This window comes from Mus caroli, unplaced genomic scaffold (genome assembly GCF_978045245.1).
Source record: "Mus caroli unplaced genomic scaffold, Mus_caroli_1 scaffold_6, whole genome shotgun sequence".
NCBI classification, from domain to species: Eukaryota; Metazoa; Chordata; class Mammalia; order Rodentia; family Muridae; genus Mus; species Mus caroli.
This window is the reverse complement of record NW_028227261.1, coordinates 17,985,300-17,999,762: the sequence shown is the minus strand read 5'-3', so window position 1 is coordinate 17,999,762 and position 14,463 is coordinate 17,985,300. Positions and strand designations below refer to the sequence as shown.

The window sequence follows — 14,463 nt, the reverse complement described above, 5'->3', positions numbered from 1 at the left end:
TGGAACACAAGTCCCATTTGATACCAAGATGGCAGCTTGGGGGAGCGTTCAGAGGCATGGCATGGAATGAGAAGTCATTTTGTTTTCTCCCAAGCAGGTCTCTAGTTTCGGTTACCCTCACGGGCAGATCATTATGATTGGTCCAAGCGTTGGAATGTTGCTCCCTTGGCTGGGACTGGGCCCTGTGAATGTCACCTGCTTGAAGTTCCTGCTCCTAAAGGTGAACGAAGACTCAGGTGTATCCAGAGCCAGGCCTCCAGGGAGCAAGGAATGTGGAGGAAGATGCATTTGGTCTTTGAAAGGGGTGCTTGCAGCTGTGAGAAGTTCAAAAGGAGAACCTGGGCTCCCAAGAGGGCAATGTGGCTTTCCTCTTGTCCAGACCTTGAAGAGCCCCAAAGTCTCCTCCTTTGAAACCTGGACAGAGCTGGTGAGCTCCATCTGCCTGGTGCTCCATGCTACCAGAGAGTCAGTTTGCCCTCAGTTATTATTAGACTTTTCTAAACCACAGATACAAGCCATCCTAGTCATGGCCCAGGACAGGCTTCAGATGATAGGTCTAGAGATGAGAAATTGGTGTACATTGGTCACATGTTCATGTAGATAAGTGTCCCTGGTGTCTTGCCGGTTCAGGTCCCCAGGCAAAAGGAAGTCAGTTGGGGCTTTTGAGCCCATAGCTCCTCTCTCTAGGAATGTCTTGCTGGCTGAGGGCAGGAGACATGGGCCGGGCCAGCAAGTGGTTTCATGTGTACAGGTGGCAACAGGTGATCAGGCCCAGGGTTCCTGGATTTAGTGCTGTGGGGTACCAGCACTGGATGAGGGTGATCCGGAAGTAGGCTATAGCGAGGGAGAGGGTAAAGATGGATGCGATTTTGATAAATAGAGGATGATAAACAGCTCCACAGAGGAGAGAATGGGGGGGGGGGCTCAGCAATCCGTTTCCCTCAAAAGACCCAGCTCGAAGAGAGGGCGGGGTACAAGGAAGACTCTGGAGTGCTTAAGAAAGGTGCTTTGTCCTCTTTGCTGGGACTTTTAGCATCCTCCTCTGTCCCCGGGATGGCGGGGGGGTGGGATGGGGTGGCTTAGAAACAGTGCCCAAAGCGCACTGTGCTTTGTAAGGCGACAGAAGCCTCCTGACTGAGCAGCCGTCACTGAAAAACACGCTACTCTGAAAAGGACAGCCACATGGCCTTCCACCGAGATGCCAAGAAGGCTGGAGCATCTTCTCTGGGGTGGAACAGCAATTTTGTCTGGCCCCGAGAAAGCTCTCTGCATCCGGTGGCATCAAGAGCCTTACATTCTGGAGGGTGGAGGCCCCCTTTCGGGGGACCAGGTGTCCAGCTGCCAGCAAGATGGTATGCCGAACCCCAGGGGTGCGGACTTGAAAGCTTGGTGCTCTCTGACTGAGCCTGCTTCCTGCCTCCTGCCTCCTGTCACCTCAAGACCTCTTCTCCTACCAATTGAGGAGAGTGACAGGTTCTGTGGGCCACCCAGGCCTGATACAGTGGGCAAGCCTCTGTCAGACTGCAGCCTAGGAGTCCTGCACCTCCTGATGCTAGATTCAGGACCAGGCATTCTGGGATAGCCCATGGCCAATCAGCTCTGCCTCTGTGCCCCCTCCCCTCTGCTAGAATCTCTTCCTGGTCTCCTGATGCCCTGCAGGGTGCATAGGGACAGTCCCAAAGTCCTCTGGATCCCTAGGTAAAGCTGAGATGTTACCTGCTTTCTCCCCTGGGAACACCCTGGGGACTCATCTCAGTGTCCAGTGAAAGAGGCTGCAGTCCTGATGCCAAGAGAGAGAGAGAGAGAGAGAGAGAGAGAGAGAGAGAGAGAGAGAGAGAGAGAGAGAGAGAGAGAGAGAGATAGCGAGCTCCCAGCTCTGTGACTGAGGACACCATGAGCTCCACCTACACCCGTGGCCAGGGCACCCACGACTCAGAGGTCAAGGACTCCAGGGCTTTGTCTTTGGCACCATTTTCTTCTGATAACTAGGTGCTTGGTTCAAATTGAGCCTCAATCTCTGCACTGAGACAGGACCAAGGCCATGATACGGAGAAGGTGGATGTGAGCTGGAGGTCACTGCAGGATGCCTAGGAACCCCTCTGGAGAAAGAGGGGAAGGCAGGGAGCCACTCTGGGTCACTAAGCATGGGTAAATGGCACACTGGTTTTCCGTCTCCAGAGGGTTGCCTGTAGGAAGGGAAAGGGTTTCTACCCTGGCCTCCTGCAACCCCAGGGGGATGAGGGGACTGAGGTGAGGAGACTCAGAGTTTGGGAAGGGTTGGCTGGGCCACTGGATGGGGCAAGTTGCCCCAGGGACCCTAGTAGGCTTGTCCTGTTTCCACAGGAAGAAGTCCCAGCACAGCGGAGTGTTCCCCAAGCTTCATACGGCGCTGTGTGGACAGGCTCACGTTTTTGGCCAGGTAATCAACAGCAGCTGGAAAGAGAGAGAAGCTTCTAGAAACTGAGGTTCTTTTCATACATCCTTCCACTTAACCTTCATCCATCTGTCCATCTGTCCATCCAACCACTGTTCCATCCATTCTAAACAGCTCTTGTCCATCCACCCATCGACCTATAACATCCATCTATTTATCTGTTTACCCATGCATCTTACCAATCTATCCATCCAGCCTCCTTTTCTTCCATTCTTCTGCACATTCACAAATCTATTTATTCATCTTCCACTCCATCCCTTCTTCCAGCCATCTATCCTTCTCTCCTTCTATCTACCCATCTATCTATCTATCGATCGATCGATCGATCGATCGATCCATCCATCCATCCATCCATCTACCTAGCTATCCATCCATCCATCCATCCATTCATCTATTCATCCTCCCATCCATCCATCCATCATCCATCCATCCATTTATTTCTAATTACCCATCAAACCTTATGATCTATCCATCCATTTCCACCATCCATTCTCCTTCACAATCATCCATATACATTGTCTTCCCTTTACACACCTGCCAATCTTCTCATCTGTTCTTCCACCCACACTATTCATCTACCCATTCTTCTGTTCATTAATCTTCTGTCTATATGTCCATCCACTCATCCTTCTGACCATCTATCCATCAGTCCCTCTTTCTTTTGTTGGCTAATTTTTATTGTCAACTTCACACAGCCTAGAATGACCTGGGAGGTGAGCATCAGTTGAAGAATTGTCTAGATCAGGTTGGCTTGTGGACATGTCTGTGGGGAACTGTCTTGACTGCTAATTGGTTATTAAGAGACACAGCCCACTGTGGGTGACACCGTTCCCTAGGCAGGGAACACTAAGGTGTATTAAGAATGAAGCCAGCCAAAGGCAAGTAAGTAGACAGCATGGATACATTGTTTCTCTCTGTTTTTCAGTGTGGGTATGATGTGACCAATTCAAGTTCCTGCCTTGACTTCCTGTTATCATGAACTGTAACATGTCATTGTAAGTAAAATGAACCCATTCCTTCTCTAAGTTACTTTTGGTCAGGGTATTTGACAAGTAACAGAAATAAAATGAGAACACCCTCCATCCTTCTTCCACCCCTAGTTCCCTTACAAATCTGTTTTCCATCCTCTCAGCAAATATTTCCTCAGTGTTTATTATTTGTCTGCTCTTTTGCTGGCTCTAAAGGGAAGTACACGTACACATCCCAGATTTCAGTAGAGAATTAAGCTTCCCTCCCTCAGTCCATTTGCATATCCTGGCCAGTGAACCCAGCTGAGTGAGTCCAGGTAACACTGAGGATGAAGGCTCTCTACCTTTTCGGGACCCTGAGTGTAGGTACGCATGAGGCACAGCAGGGTCCTTGCACAAGAGCCAAAGTGGCTTTTGCAAGTGAGCCAAGAGGGCCTTTGAGAGAAAACATGAGAGCTGAAACCCACAGCCTGTCAGCTCCAGAGAAGTCCTGTGAGCATTGGTGGGGATGCGTGTGAATGTGAGTGGTGTGTGTGTGTGTGTGTGTGTGTGTGTGTGTGTGTATAGGGGAAAGGAGTGTCTTCACAAGGCAATGCTGAGCATAGCATGAATATTCATACATAACAATACCTACCCATGCCCATTTGAGACACACACACACATACAGACACACATACACACACACCTGTGTGAGCCCCTTGCTCCTTGTAAACAGATACCTATGCACACACAGGTCCTGCAAGCATAAGAGCTCATCTGAGGAAGACACATATGTCTATCATGTGCAACTACAATGGCTGGCCTGCGAAGCATGTGGATCTGTCCTAATTGAAGCTCTAGCAGACATCTTTCCTGACTAAGGCACTACTAGACAGGCAAAGGTCCAGGGCCTCCCAGGGCTTTTAGGTCTTGTGACTGTAGCCAGTGTGCCCCCACAGAACCCCCATGCATAGAGAGACCAGAGGGGAAAGCTGGGCACGGAGAGTCACAAGGCTCCCTCTGTTACCTGCCTTTCAGGGCTCCCTGTAGACTATCTCTGTGCTTCCCGGAGCTTGGCATCTTCCGCTTAAAGCAGGGCAGGGGGAGGTAGAGCCAGGAGGCAGGGGACACAGCTTGATGGCGAGACCAGGGAGTCCAGAGGGACAATCTCAATAGCTGCCTGCCAACCCTGAGTGTGACCTGGGGCATAGCATTTCAGCCTCAGTTTCCTTGTCTGTATCATGGGGTAGAGCATATGAACCAAAGAACTGCAGGCAATGAATCCACACACATAGTGTGAAGGTAGAGCGTGGTGCTTGTGAGCTCGGGCCCAGAAGAAATGTGACCTTTAGCGGTGGCATGGAGAAAAGGGTGGCCATTCCTGGGTACATTCCCAGTCATATGGTTTTGAGCAAACTGGTCCTCCTTTATGTTAGTTTATCTACTTGAAAGCTGGGGTACAGACAACGTTTTTAAACACGCTGTCATAGAAGGCTCAGGCCTCCCCCACTCCTAAAGGCTATGAAAATGTCCTGGGGTGTCTTTGAATCTTGTGTGTGCCTCTCCAGCCAGGCTCATAGTGGGTGAGTGGAGGGGAAGTCCTGTGCTGGGTTCCTGGGCTGGTGACGGTCACTCACTCAGCCTCAGGCTCCAAGGTAGCAGAGCAGAGGCAGCTGTGGCCAGCCTTGCCTGGCTGTGAATGGGGAGTGGGGAGCTGCCAACTCTTGCTGAAGGAAAACCTTAAAACTCTGGCCACACTGTCATTTCTCCTTGGGTGTCAGGGTCCATGGATCAGTAAGCCACCCTCTTAGAGGGGTGACAGGCACTGAAGGGATAGAAGCAGAAACCCCAGAGATTTAGCCCTGTGCTATCCTGCTCCCAATGCTGTACTCAGGGTACTTTTAGGTATTTTTCCAGCCATATAAACCAGATAGTGGGACTGTCCCCTGTCCGTTTGGTGAAATGTAGAACTAAGGTCTCTAGAGACTCTGACTATAATCAGCTGGTTCCTCTTACACTTTCAGACCCAGGCATGCTGGAGCAGCCCCTGGGAATTATCTTGTGGTATCAGCATCCTGGCAATGGCCCCTGGTGTGCATACAGCCCTCACGACTGAGGCCCTCTGCCCACCCCCCATGCCCATGGTGACCTTTTCCACTCCAGGCAAGGTTTACCAAGAGCACACATCACCTCAGGTGAACTTTCTTTAGTCACAGGAAGCTGTGGCTTACTTTGCCTCAGCCTGTCCCATGCTGGGCCCTGACACGACCACTACAGTTATTCTGGGGATGGGGAGGGGGGGTGCTAAGAGGTCCATCACTGAGCCACGCTAACAGCAAAGGCAGAGCCCACACTTGGTTGGCACTTACTGTATACTAGGGGAAGGTGGGTTCTGTGCCTTGGGCAGGACAGTTCCCACTTGAGAAAAATAAAAACCGAGGCACAGCAAAGTGGCCAGCCCAGAGTTACCCATGGGCACCCATGGGCACGGCTCCATCGACAAAGCTGTGCAAACAGGAAAAGCGGATCCCTAGAGCCCATGCAGGAAAGCCAGACATGGTGGTGTCTGGACCCCAGCCCAGGGGAGACAGAGGCATCTGTCAATAGACAACATGCCTGCTGGTCTGTTTAGTAAGTTCCAGGCCAGTGAGAGATGCTGTGGATAGTGTCTACAGGTGAGACCTGAGCCTGACCTCTGACCTCCACATGCACAACTGCACACACATGAATGCATACATACATACATGAACATATACACACATAAATAAAGGAAAACAAAATAAAGAATCATTTCTCTGGCACCTTGATCCACTCTGCCCCAGTACACTGTAGGAACTTCCCCTCCTCGAGGTAGGCAAGGAAGCACTCAGAAGCCAAACTTTCCTGCTGACCCCCTGCAACTTCCAGAGCACCCAACGTGCCAACTGTAGGGTGTGCTTGCCTCTTCCTAGGGTAGTGCCAAAAGGCTGGGCGAGAAGACAGGAAGGTGACATTCCTCATTAGGGACTCTGTCAACAGCCCTTGGTGTCCTTCTGTCCCTCTGTGTCTCCCTTCTCCTGCCTCACACCCCGCCTGGGCTCTGAACGTCTCCAATTACATTAATCAAGAGTTGGCAGGAGCTGGGCCAGCAATGCCAACCAGTAAACAGATCCCAGCCATCAGGAGCTCGTCAGAGTGCAGCCCCAGAGGAGGACCCTTCCAGACACAAATTCTTATTAGAGTTGTCAGATCTATTAAAATTCTTTTCACACTCCTGCGTTCTATCAGCCCCATCATTAGTATGGCCCTGGCCTCTGGGAACACTGGGGCCATATTAATCTACCATGTGCCCCATCCCTGCCCCCCTGCCCCCACCCACTCCAGGGACGGTTAGAGATGGGCAGATGGATGGACTTGGCCAGAGCCAGAAGATGTGGAGGTGTCTCTGGGAAGGAGAGAGGCCCTAGGAGCCGGGGGTGGGGGGCAGGCGGGGTCTGCTGCACAGGAGTTAGGTCACATGCATGTTTCAAACACACCTGAAATTGGCTCCTAATGACCGGGATGCAGGTGTGGCCACCAACAAAGCCCATCAACCCCTCTCTAGTAACTTCTCTAAGTATCATTTCTATACTAAGACAGTGAGAATGACCATGCACACAGCTCTGTGTAGCAGCAGAGATGGGGCGCCAGCTAGCAATTATTTCTCTTCCCTTCCTGCATACGCATTTAGCAAGTTACACCTTGACTCTGTGCACATGGTCAGCAGCACTCCCACACATGAGTGTGCACACGGGAGAGTGTGTACCGATCAGTGCCAAGTGTCTTTCCAAGACTGGCTCACCTGTGCTCTGAGGTAAGGAAGCTGAATCAGAACTGTCTGTCTGTGGGACCATGGGAACACTGCTCTACCTCTTTGAGCCTAACAAACTGAGGAACAGGAGATGGGGAAGCTCTGTGGCTGAGAAGCACGTATTTCACACAGAGCTGCATGGGCTAAACTCAAGCATGGGACAGAAGGCAGCAGGTGACAGGTGGATCAAGACCAACACAGGAGAGTCCAGAATGTGTGACTTTCAAAGCTTATTAGAGAACCTGGCCTCCTGTGTGCTTAGGGGTGTTGGCTGCTGGTTAATGGAAATGTGACATGTCCTTGGACTGCCCCAGAAGGTCAACAGAAAAGAAGGCAGTGTGGCTCAGAGGATGTGCCTCGTCCCCAGACCCATCCTGCAGGTGGGAAAGCTGAGGCTGGGTGTGTGTGACAGCTGGGTGACACATGGTGGGCCAGGTGCCTCAGTAAGTGGCTGGAGACTATGGCCCTTGAGGAGCCCTGAGCTCTCCCTGCAGTAACAGAGGAGGAGGAGCCGGGAAAGGAGGGGAGGAGGGAGGAAGGAGAGGGAGGGCAACTGCTTCTCCTTTCTGGCCTCCTGGGCCCCTTCTCTTTTGATCCCCCTCCCCCACCACCCCCATGCTGACTTTGGGGTTAATTTTATTTCCGAATTGGGCAGGCGCCCTGGAGCAGGGCAGGGGCTCCAGGCTCCGGGTGTGACTAACGCCTGCCCGGGGCTGGCCACGTTGCGGCTGCTGCTCTCAAATGTTTTATCAAGAGCATGTGTGTCCTGTGTTGGACTGGGAACATGCGCTAGGTCAGGGGGTCAACCAGGGACAGCATGGAAAGGCTCCCATGCACACTGGTGCATCCTGCATGCAGATGATCATGTAGCGCTGGGCTTCCCAAGCACACATTCACAGGCATGGTCCTGCACGCCCATAGGCACACATACAATTGCATACACAAGCATGCCCAGGCACTGCATATGAACACACCCAGGTATGCCTATCATGTTCATGCGAGCATCTAAGTCATACCTAATCATAGATACCTTTAAGCACAAGTACATGCCAAAATATACATGTGCACGCAACCACACTTATCTGCATATTGGTCGTACACTTTCAACACACACACACATATGCCAGTGCACATACACATATATAGACACATCAGCCCATAAGAACCCACCTAAGAAAATTTAAACATATGTGCATATTGCTACCATATACTCTCACATGTATGTGTGCCTGTGTGTGCTCCTACAAAGCCATATACACATATGCAATGTGCACACAGAAAGGCCATTTGTATGTCCATGTGTACAGTTACATGTAAATGCATACATGTTCAGCACATGTTCACACACACACACACACACACACAGACAACTCACTTATCTGGGAAGATGTGGGCACTTTGCAGCCACATCCCTTGCACACAGTGTGCCCGCAGACACTTTGGACTGTAACAATCCCATGATGCATCCACACATACAAGCTTGCACATACGCACATGGGAGGTAGAGGCCCACACAGCTGGCCCTCATTTAACCGTGGAGGCCAAGGCCATGAGGTTGGAGCGGGCTGGGGGCCTCAGGAAGCAAAGGTCAGTGTGGCAGGACCAGGCAGCAGCTGGAGAGGGTGCCCTTAGGCTGGAGGCCCCACTCTTTCCACACACCCTCCTGATTAGTTTGACACCAGCAGGTGAGGCCTTTGCTGAAAGGTGGCGTGAGGGCAGCCTTGTGACCTTTGGCTCCCCCATCCTGTCTGGGCCTGCCCTGCTGCTGGCCCCGTCAGGCGGCGGCCAGAGGTTGTGGCCAAGCCAGGCTCACCCAGCTGTTGATCTGAGAGTCTGCTGTTGCTCTATCAAGCCAAGACACCAAGGGGACAATGGCTGGACTGGGTATGTGAGACCCTGGAGACTTGAGAGGCGTGTCACACAGAGAACAGAGTCTGTACACAGCCATCCTCCTACATTCGTGCCACATGCCGCTAGCTGTCCTACACTTGACCTGTGCCTAGCACCATGGGGAGCAGACTCAAGGAAGTTTACTTTGTTTTATGTCATTCAAACGTAAAATCTGGTCTTTAATTTAGTTGGTTCATGTTGAACCCTATGAGCCTGTTTAGAAAGGCTTGGGTGTGCAGCACTGTGTCCCCACTGGTACCTTCCTGAAGTTTAAGTGCTGATGAAGGATAGCAAGTTCAAACCCCATTTGGGCTACAGAATGAGTTCAGGCCAGTGTGGAGATCTTTGTGAACCCTGTCTCAAATATAAAGTAAGTAGAGGGTTGGGGATATAGCTCAGTGGTGACGCTCATCCCTAGTTTGGGCAAGGTCCTGAGTTTAATTCCCAGTACCACCAAAGGACAGCCACAAAAGCCACTAAGTTGGAACAAATGAATACGGACTATCTCCTGGGTATCGCCTGTGGATTGTGGAAACAGTGATCTGGGTATACTGGGTGAAATAGAACATGCTAATAAAAAAACTCCTGCCCTTTCTCCTTATAAAGTGTGGCCTCTAAAGATTGTAGGAGCATTGTAGGCTCCTGGGATGGAACTGGTGTGTGTGTGTGTGTGTGTGTGCACTCACACTCATGTGTATGGTGTCCTTACTAAGAGGTGGGTCATTGCATCTGATGACCAGTTCAGAACATCTTAGATCACCTCTGCTTCCATTATGGACCTCAGTTTTCCCACCTGTGAAAGGGGCGTTTGGGCCTATGAGATGGCTCAAAGGGGAAAAAACATAACCCTGAGCTTGATTCCCAGAACCCAAATAAAGGTAAAGAGAAACACTGCCCAAAAGTTGTCCTCTGACCTCCCCTCAGGTGTCCCCACTCACATACACTACACACACACAGACACACACACACACAGACACACACACACACACACACAAACACAGACAGACACACATGCATGCTAATTTAATTTTAATAGAGGACTCGAGAGATGGCTCAGTGGTTAAGAGCACTGGCTGCTCTTGTCAAGGACCTGGGCTTAGTCCCCAGCACCCATAAAATGGCTCACAACCACCTGTAATTCCACTTCAGGGGATCCGATGCCCTCTTCTGACCCCTACAGGTACTGCATACACATAGTACACATACTCTCATACACATAAAATGACAAAATAAAATTTAAATTCTTTTAAAGAAAAAGACACCCTCCACCCCGACCAACGCCTTGCCCAGGAATGAGTCAGCCCCTTTAGAGATGGGTAGCAAGGGAAACACTCACTTTGGCCATACTGGCTGTACTGGTAGCCAGCCACAGGGTCCACACTGTAGCCAGTGGTGCTGTAGGTGGGTGGGCAGTAAGACTGGGACGTAGGCAAGCTGTCTCCTGGCTTGATGGAGTCGGCCCGCTGGCTGCAGCTGGCTGAGATGGAGGAAGCCGAGTCCAGGCCTCCATGCAGCGGGGAGATGGAGAAGTCGGCCTGGGGCTGTGGAGGCACGGCGCTCGGGTTGCTAAGGATGCTCATGACCTGCAGGAGAGATAGGCAGTGCATACCAAAGGCTGGACCCTGGGGCACGAGCATGCAGGGATCAGGCGGGCCAGGGGACACACTACCTACGCATGCCCAGGGCAGACCTCAGCAGGATCACAGCCTAGTGTGGGAAATGGCAGCTCATCTCCAGTGTTTTTCCTGCCCACGTGGGAGCCCAAGGGGCTGTTTTCCAGCAAGAGCTCTGGGAGCAGGGCAGGCACTTTGTTACTTCTATGTCCCTATGGCCTAGTTTGAGGGGTTACCCTCTACTTTCTGCTGAGTGTATGCCTGAATAAACCGATAAGTGCAGAAATGAAAGAACTAATTACACAAGGGACATCCTGGACCTCTCAGCTGGATGGATGAACGGCTTGATGAATGCCCACAGACATGAATGATAACTTAATGACTAGATAAGCGGAACCTGGACCCATCAGCTGAACGAATGAATGAGGACACCAGCTAGATAAGAGGAACTCTGAAGTTATCAGCAGAATGAATGAATGAATGAATGAATGAATCAGTCAATGGATGCATGAATGAATGAACTAACTTCATAAAGGGCATCCTGAACCTACCAGCTGAGTGAGTGAAGAAATGGATGAATGCACAAATGAGTGGGTATATACATATATAAATTAACAAATGCACTAACTATACAAGGCTCTGGATAGATCAGTTATATTAATAAATGAGTGAGTGAATGGATGAATTAGTGAGTAAATGAGTGAATGAATGAGTGAATGAGTGGATGAATGAGTGAATGAGTGAATGAATGAACAAGTGAGTAAAGAGTGAATGAGTGAGTGAATGAATGAACTAATGGATGAATGAATGAGTGAATGAATAAGTAAATGAGTGAATGAGTGAGTGAATGAATGAGTGAATGAATGAATCAGTGGATGAATGAATGAATGAGTGAGTAAATGAATGAGTAAGAAAATGAGTGGATGAGTGAGTGAATGAATGAACTAGTGGATGAATGAATGGATGAATGAATGAGTGAACGGGCTGTAGGTAGGTAGGTAGCACTTAGGGCCTATCAGGGATGCTTAACTGACAGTCCATCAGGCTGAATGAATGAATGAATGAATGCACACATGAATGAGAGATAGATTTGCACAGAGCTATCAGCTGAAGGGATGAATAAATGAATGAACGCATGCATGAATGAACAAATACACTCACTAGCTAATGGACACCCTGGGCCTATCAGCTAAAGAGGCAAATGAATGAATGAGTGAACTAATGTGTGCATGAATTGAGGCATACATTCCTCAGTATCCTATCTAGATGATGGTGTCTGGACAATCACGGAGCTCTCCTCCAGTAGCTAGAGGACCGTGCTTCCCGCATCACACTGGGATGGCCCATCCTCACACGCACACATGTACACACTCACTCGTCCTCCTCGTTTAACGCCCCCATGCCTGTGCTGTGCCTAAGACCCAGTGCCATTCACGACTTTCTGGACTTTGAGCTCCTGCCTCTGCTATGTCAAAGTCCAAAGCCTTTGCTTTTAATTTTTCATTTATTTATTTTTGTGGGTGTGGGTGCATATCATAGTCTGCGTGTGGTGATCAGAAGACAATCCACGGCAATCAGTTCTCTCCCTCCACCACGTGGGTTCTGGGGATAGAGTTCAAGTTGTCAGGCTTGTCGGCAAGTGACTTAACCCACTGAGCAGTCTCGACAGTCCAAGACCCACGGTTTTTACAGCTCCCCTGAGACCTTTCTGTGACTGTCAGACCCTGCAGTCTCTGGTCTTCACCCATGACCCTGCTTGGCCTGTGGGACCCCCAGACTGAACTCTGAAAACTCACCCTGAAGGATGGATGTTGGGCCACTGGGGTGCTTGCTTAGTCATTCAGTAGGTACTGGTGATAAGTCTATCCCCGCACCCCAGGATGAAGACCACAGAACTTCAGATCAGAGTCTTGGCCCCCTGTCCCAGTGCAAGAATGAACAGAAAGATCTCGGCAAGAGCGAAGGTCCCCAAAGCACAAGAAAGCATTGAGGCATTTGATAGAGATAGCTTTTGACTGTGGAAGCCACGGAGTGCACCCAGACTGCCTGGGGTCCAAAGAGCTTTAGAGAAGGTAGGACCTACCACCGAGCACTCCAAGAGACAGTAGGGGTTGACAGTGTAAGCGATGACCCTACAGGGTGAGAGGGCACAGTCACCCAGAGGGGTCAAATAAGCATATCCTCAAAGACCTGCTCTGCGGGTCTCAGGCCTCCAGTGACCTCCTGAAGATGCCACCCTATAGGAAAGAGGCTCTGGACTAAGTGGTTTTCCCAGTGGCTTGTCCTGCACAGGCTCAGGGGCAGGAGAACAGGTCAAGGGCAGACACAAAGGTTCTATAAGCCTTGGGTAGAACAAAGTTCTCATACTTAACGGCTGTGTGTCTGAGTGGGTGTGGACAGCTGGGAAATCCCATGACCTCTGAAGTCCTGGGGAAAGGGTTTGCGAGGGTGGCTGAGTCAGAGGGTGCACTGGAGGATGAGGGGATCTCTGTTAGGGACATGGTCTACCTTGAGCCTGGCTAAGAGGTGGGAAAATAGGATCCTGTTCTCACGAGCCTCCTCGGTTGCCCCTCCCTTCAAACCTCTTCTTAGCCACTCACCTGCATGCTGTCTCCAATCCAGAGAACTATGGAGACATGTGGGCCAGAGCTAAGAACCCATTTGTCAGATAAAATCAGTGAGGTCCACAGAGAGCAATGCCTCCACCATATCTCATAGCTAGTGGTCAGGGATCCAGCAGGCTAGGGCCTGCCTGGTTCATGGCTAAGATCACCAGCCATGGATTCCCAAGGACAGAGTTGACTCATCCAAGCCCTTTGGAGGATCCTACTCCAGGGTCATGCAATCACCTGTTTGTTGGGGAGCCTGAGGAGGGGAGGCATAGAACACCACCTCTGATACCTAAACTTTATAAACTGAGTACTTGGTCCAAACCAGAGTCAAGGGTGGGGTGGGGCAGGGCAAGCTGTCCACAGGTTCTGCTGGTGGGATTTTTTTTTAGGTTAGATGGAACCCTGTGGACCACCCCAAGATGGCAAAGATATTATATGTCTTTGGGGAGGTGTGAAGTGAGGCCTGAGGTTGGGTGGATGCCCCTGGACCATTTTGTGCTGTCTGCCTAGCTTACAGACTCACCCTGCCTCTGGCATCTCTGTCAGGTTAGGATCAATAGCGGGGTGCTGGACTTTTAGGATGTGGAGACACCTAAACACTGAACTACATCTGTGCCTTTCAGATCTTCGAGATGGGTGTCCCAAGCCTGGGGAACCTGCTGTGGGGCGCAATGCAGGGGCTTCAGGGTGAACTCGGGATCTCGGTCTGGGAGACCCCACTGTTCCCAATGATGTTTGATTCCCAACCAAGATCCAACGCTCTCATCTAAACGATGACACTGTCGGTCATCCTGCCCACCACAGACAGAGCCTGCTTCCCCTTGGAGGAAGCTGGGCCCTAGGAATCAGCTCACCAGCCCCTTTCCTTCTGGAAGAGGCTCCTGAAGGAGGTTGAGATCCAGTTTGACTCTCTTGTACTGCCCTTTACCAAGATGGCCGGCTCAGAAAAGATGGTGGAAGGGGAGGAAGGAGAAAGGAAGGTATGGAGAGGAGGTGGTACCTCGGAGACCTTATATACACATACTCTTTACAACTGACACTTGCACAGGGCAGTGGCCAGACCTGACTCTGTCACCCAAGAACTCTGAATGGCTCCAGCAAGGGCTTCTTGTGGTCTGAGCTTTCTCTGCCGGTCCAG

At 50.8% G+C, this 14,463-nt stretch overlaps 1 protein-coding gene across 2 annotated transcripts in view; it reads right to left on the bottom strand.

The window, feature by feature from the left end:
• Positions 1 to 2,317: 2,317 nt before the first annotated feature.
• The window catches only part of Pax7 (paired box 7), a 95,196-nt gene continuing 83,050 nt past the window's right edge, over positions 2,318 to 14,463 (bottom strand). For both annotated transcript variants that reach the window (XM_021160850.2, XM_021160851.1), the window contains exons 8-9: positions 10,437 to 10,683; positions 2,318 to 2,433 (exon numbers count right to left, since the gene is read on the bottom strand). In XM_021160850.2, the coding sequence (XP_021016509.1) occupies positions 2,318 to 2,433; positions 10,437 to 10,683 (363 nt within the window). The remainder of the gene's footprint in view (positions 2,434 to 10,436; positions 10,684 to 14,463) is intronic.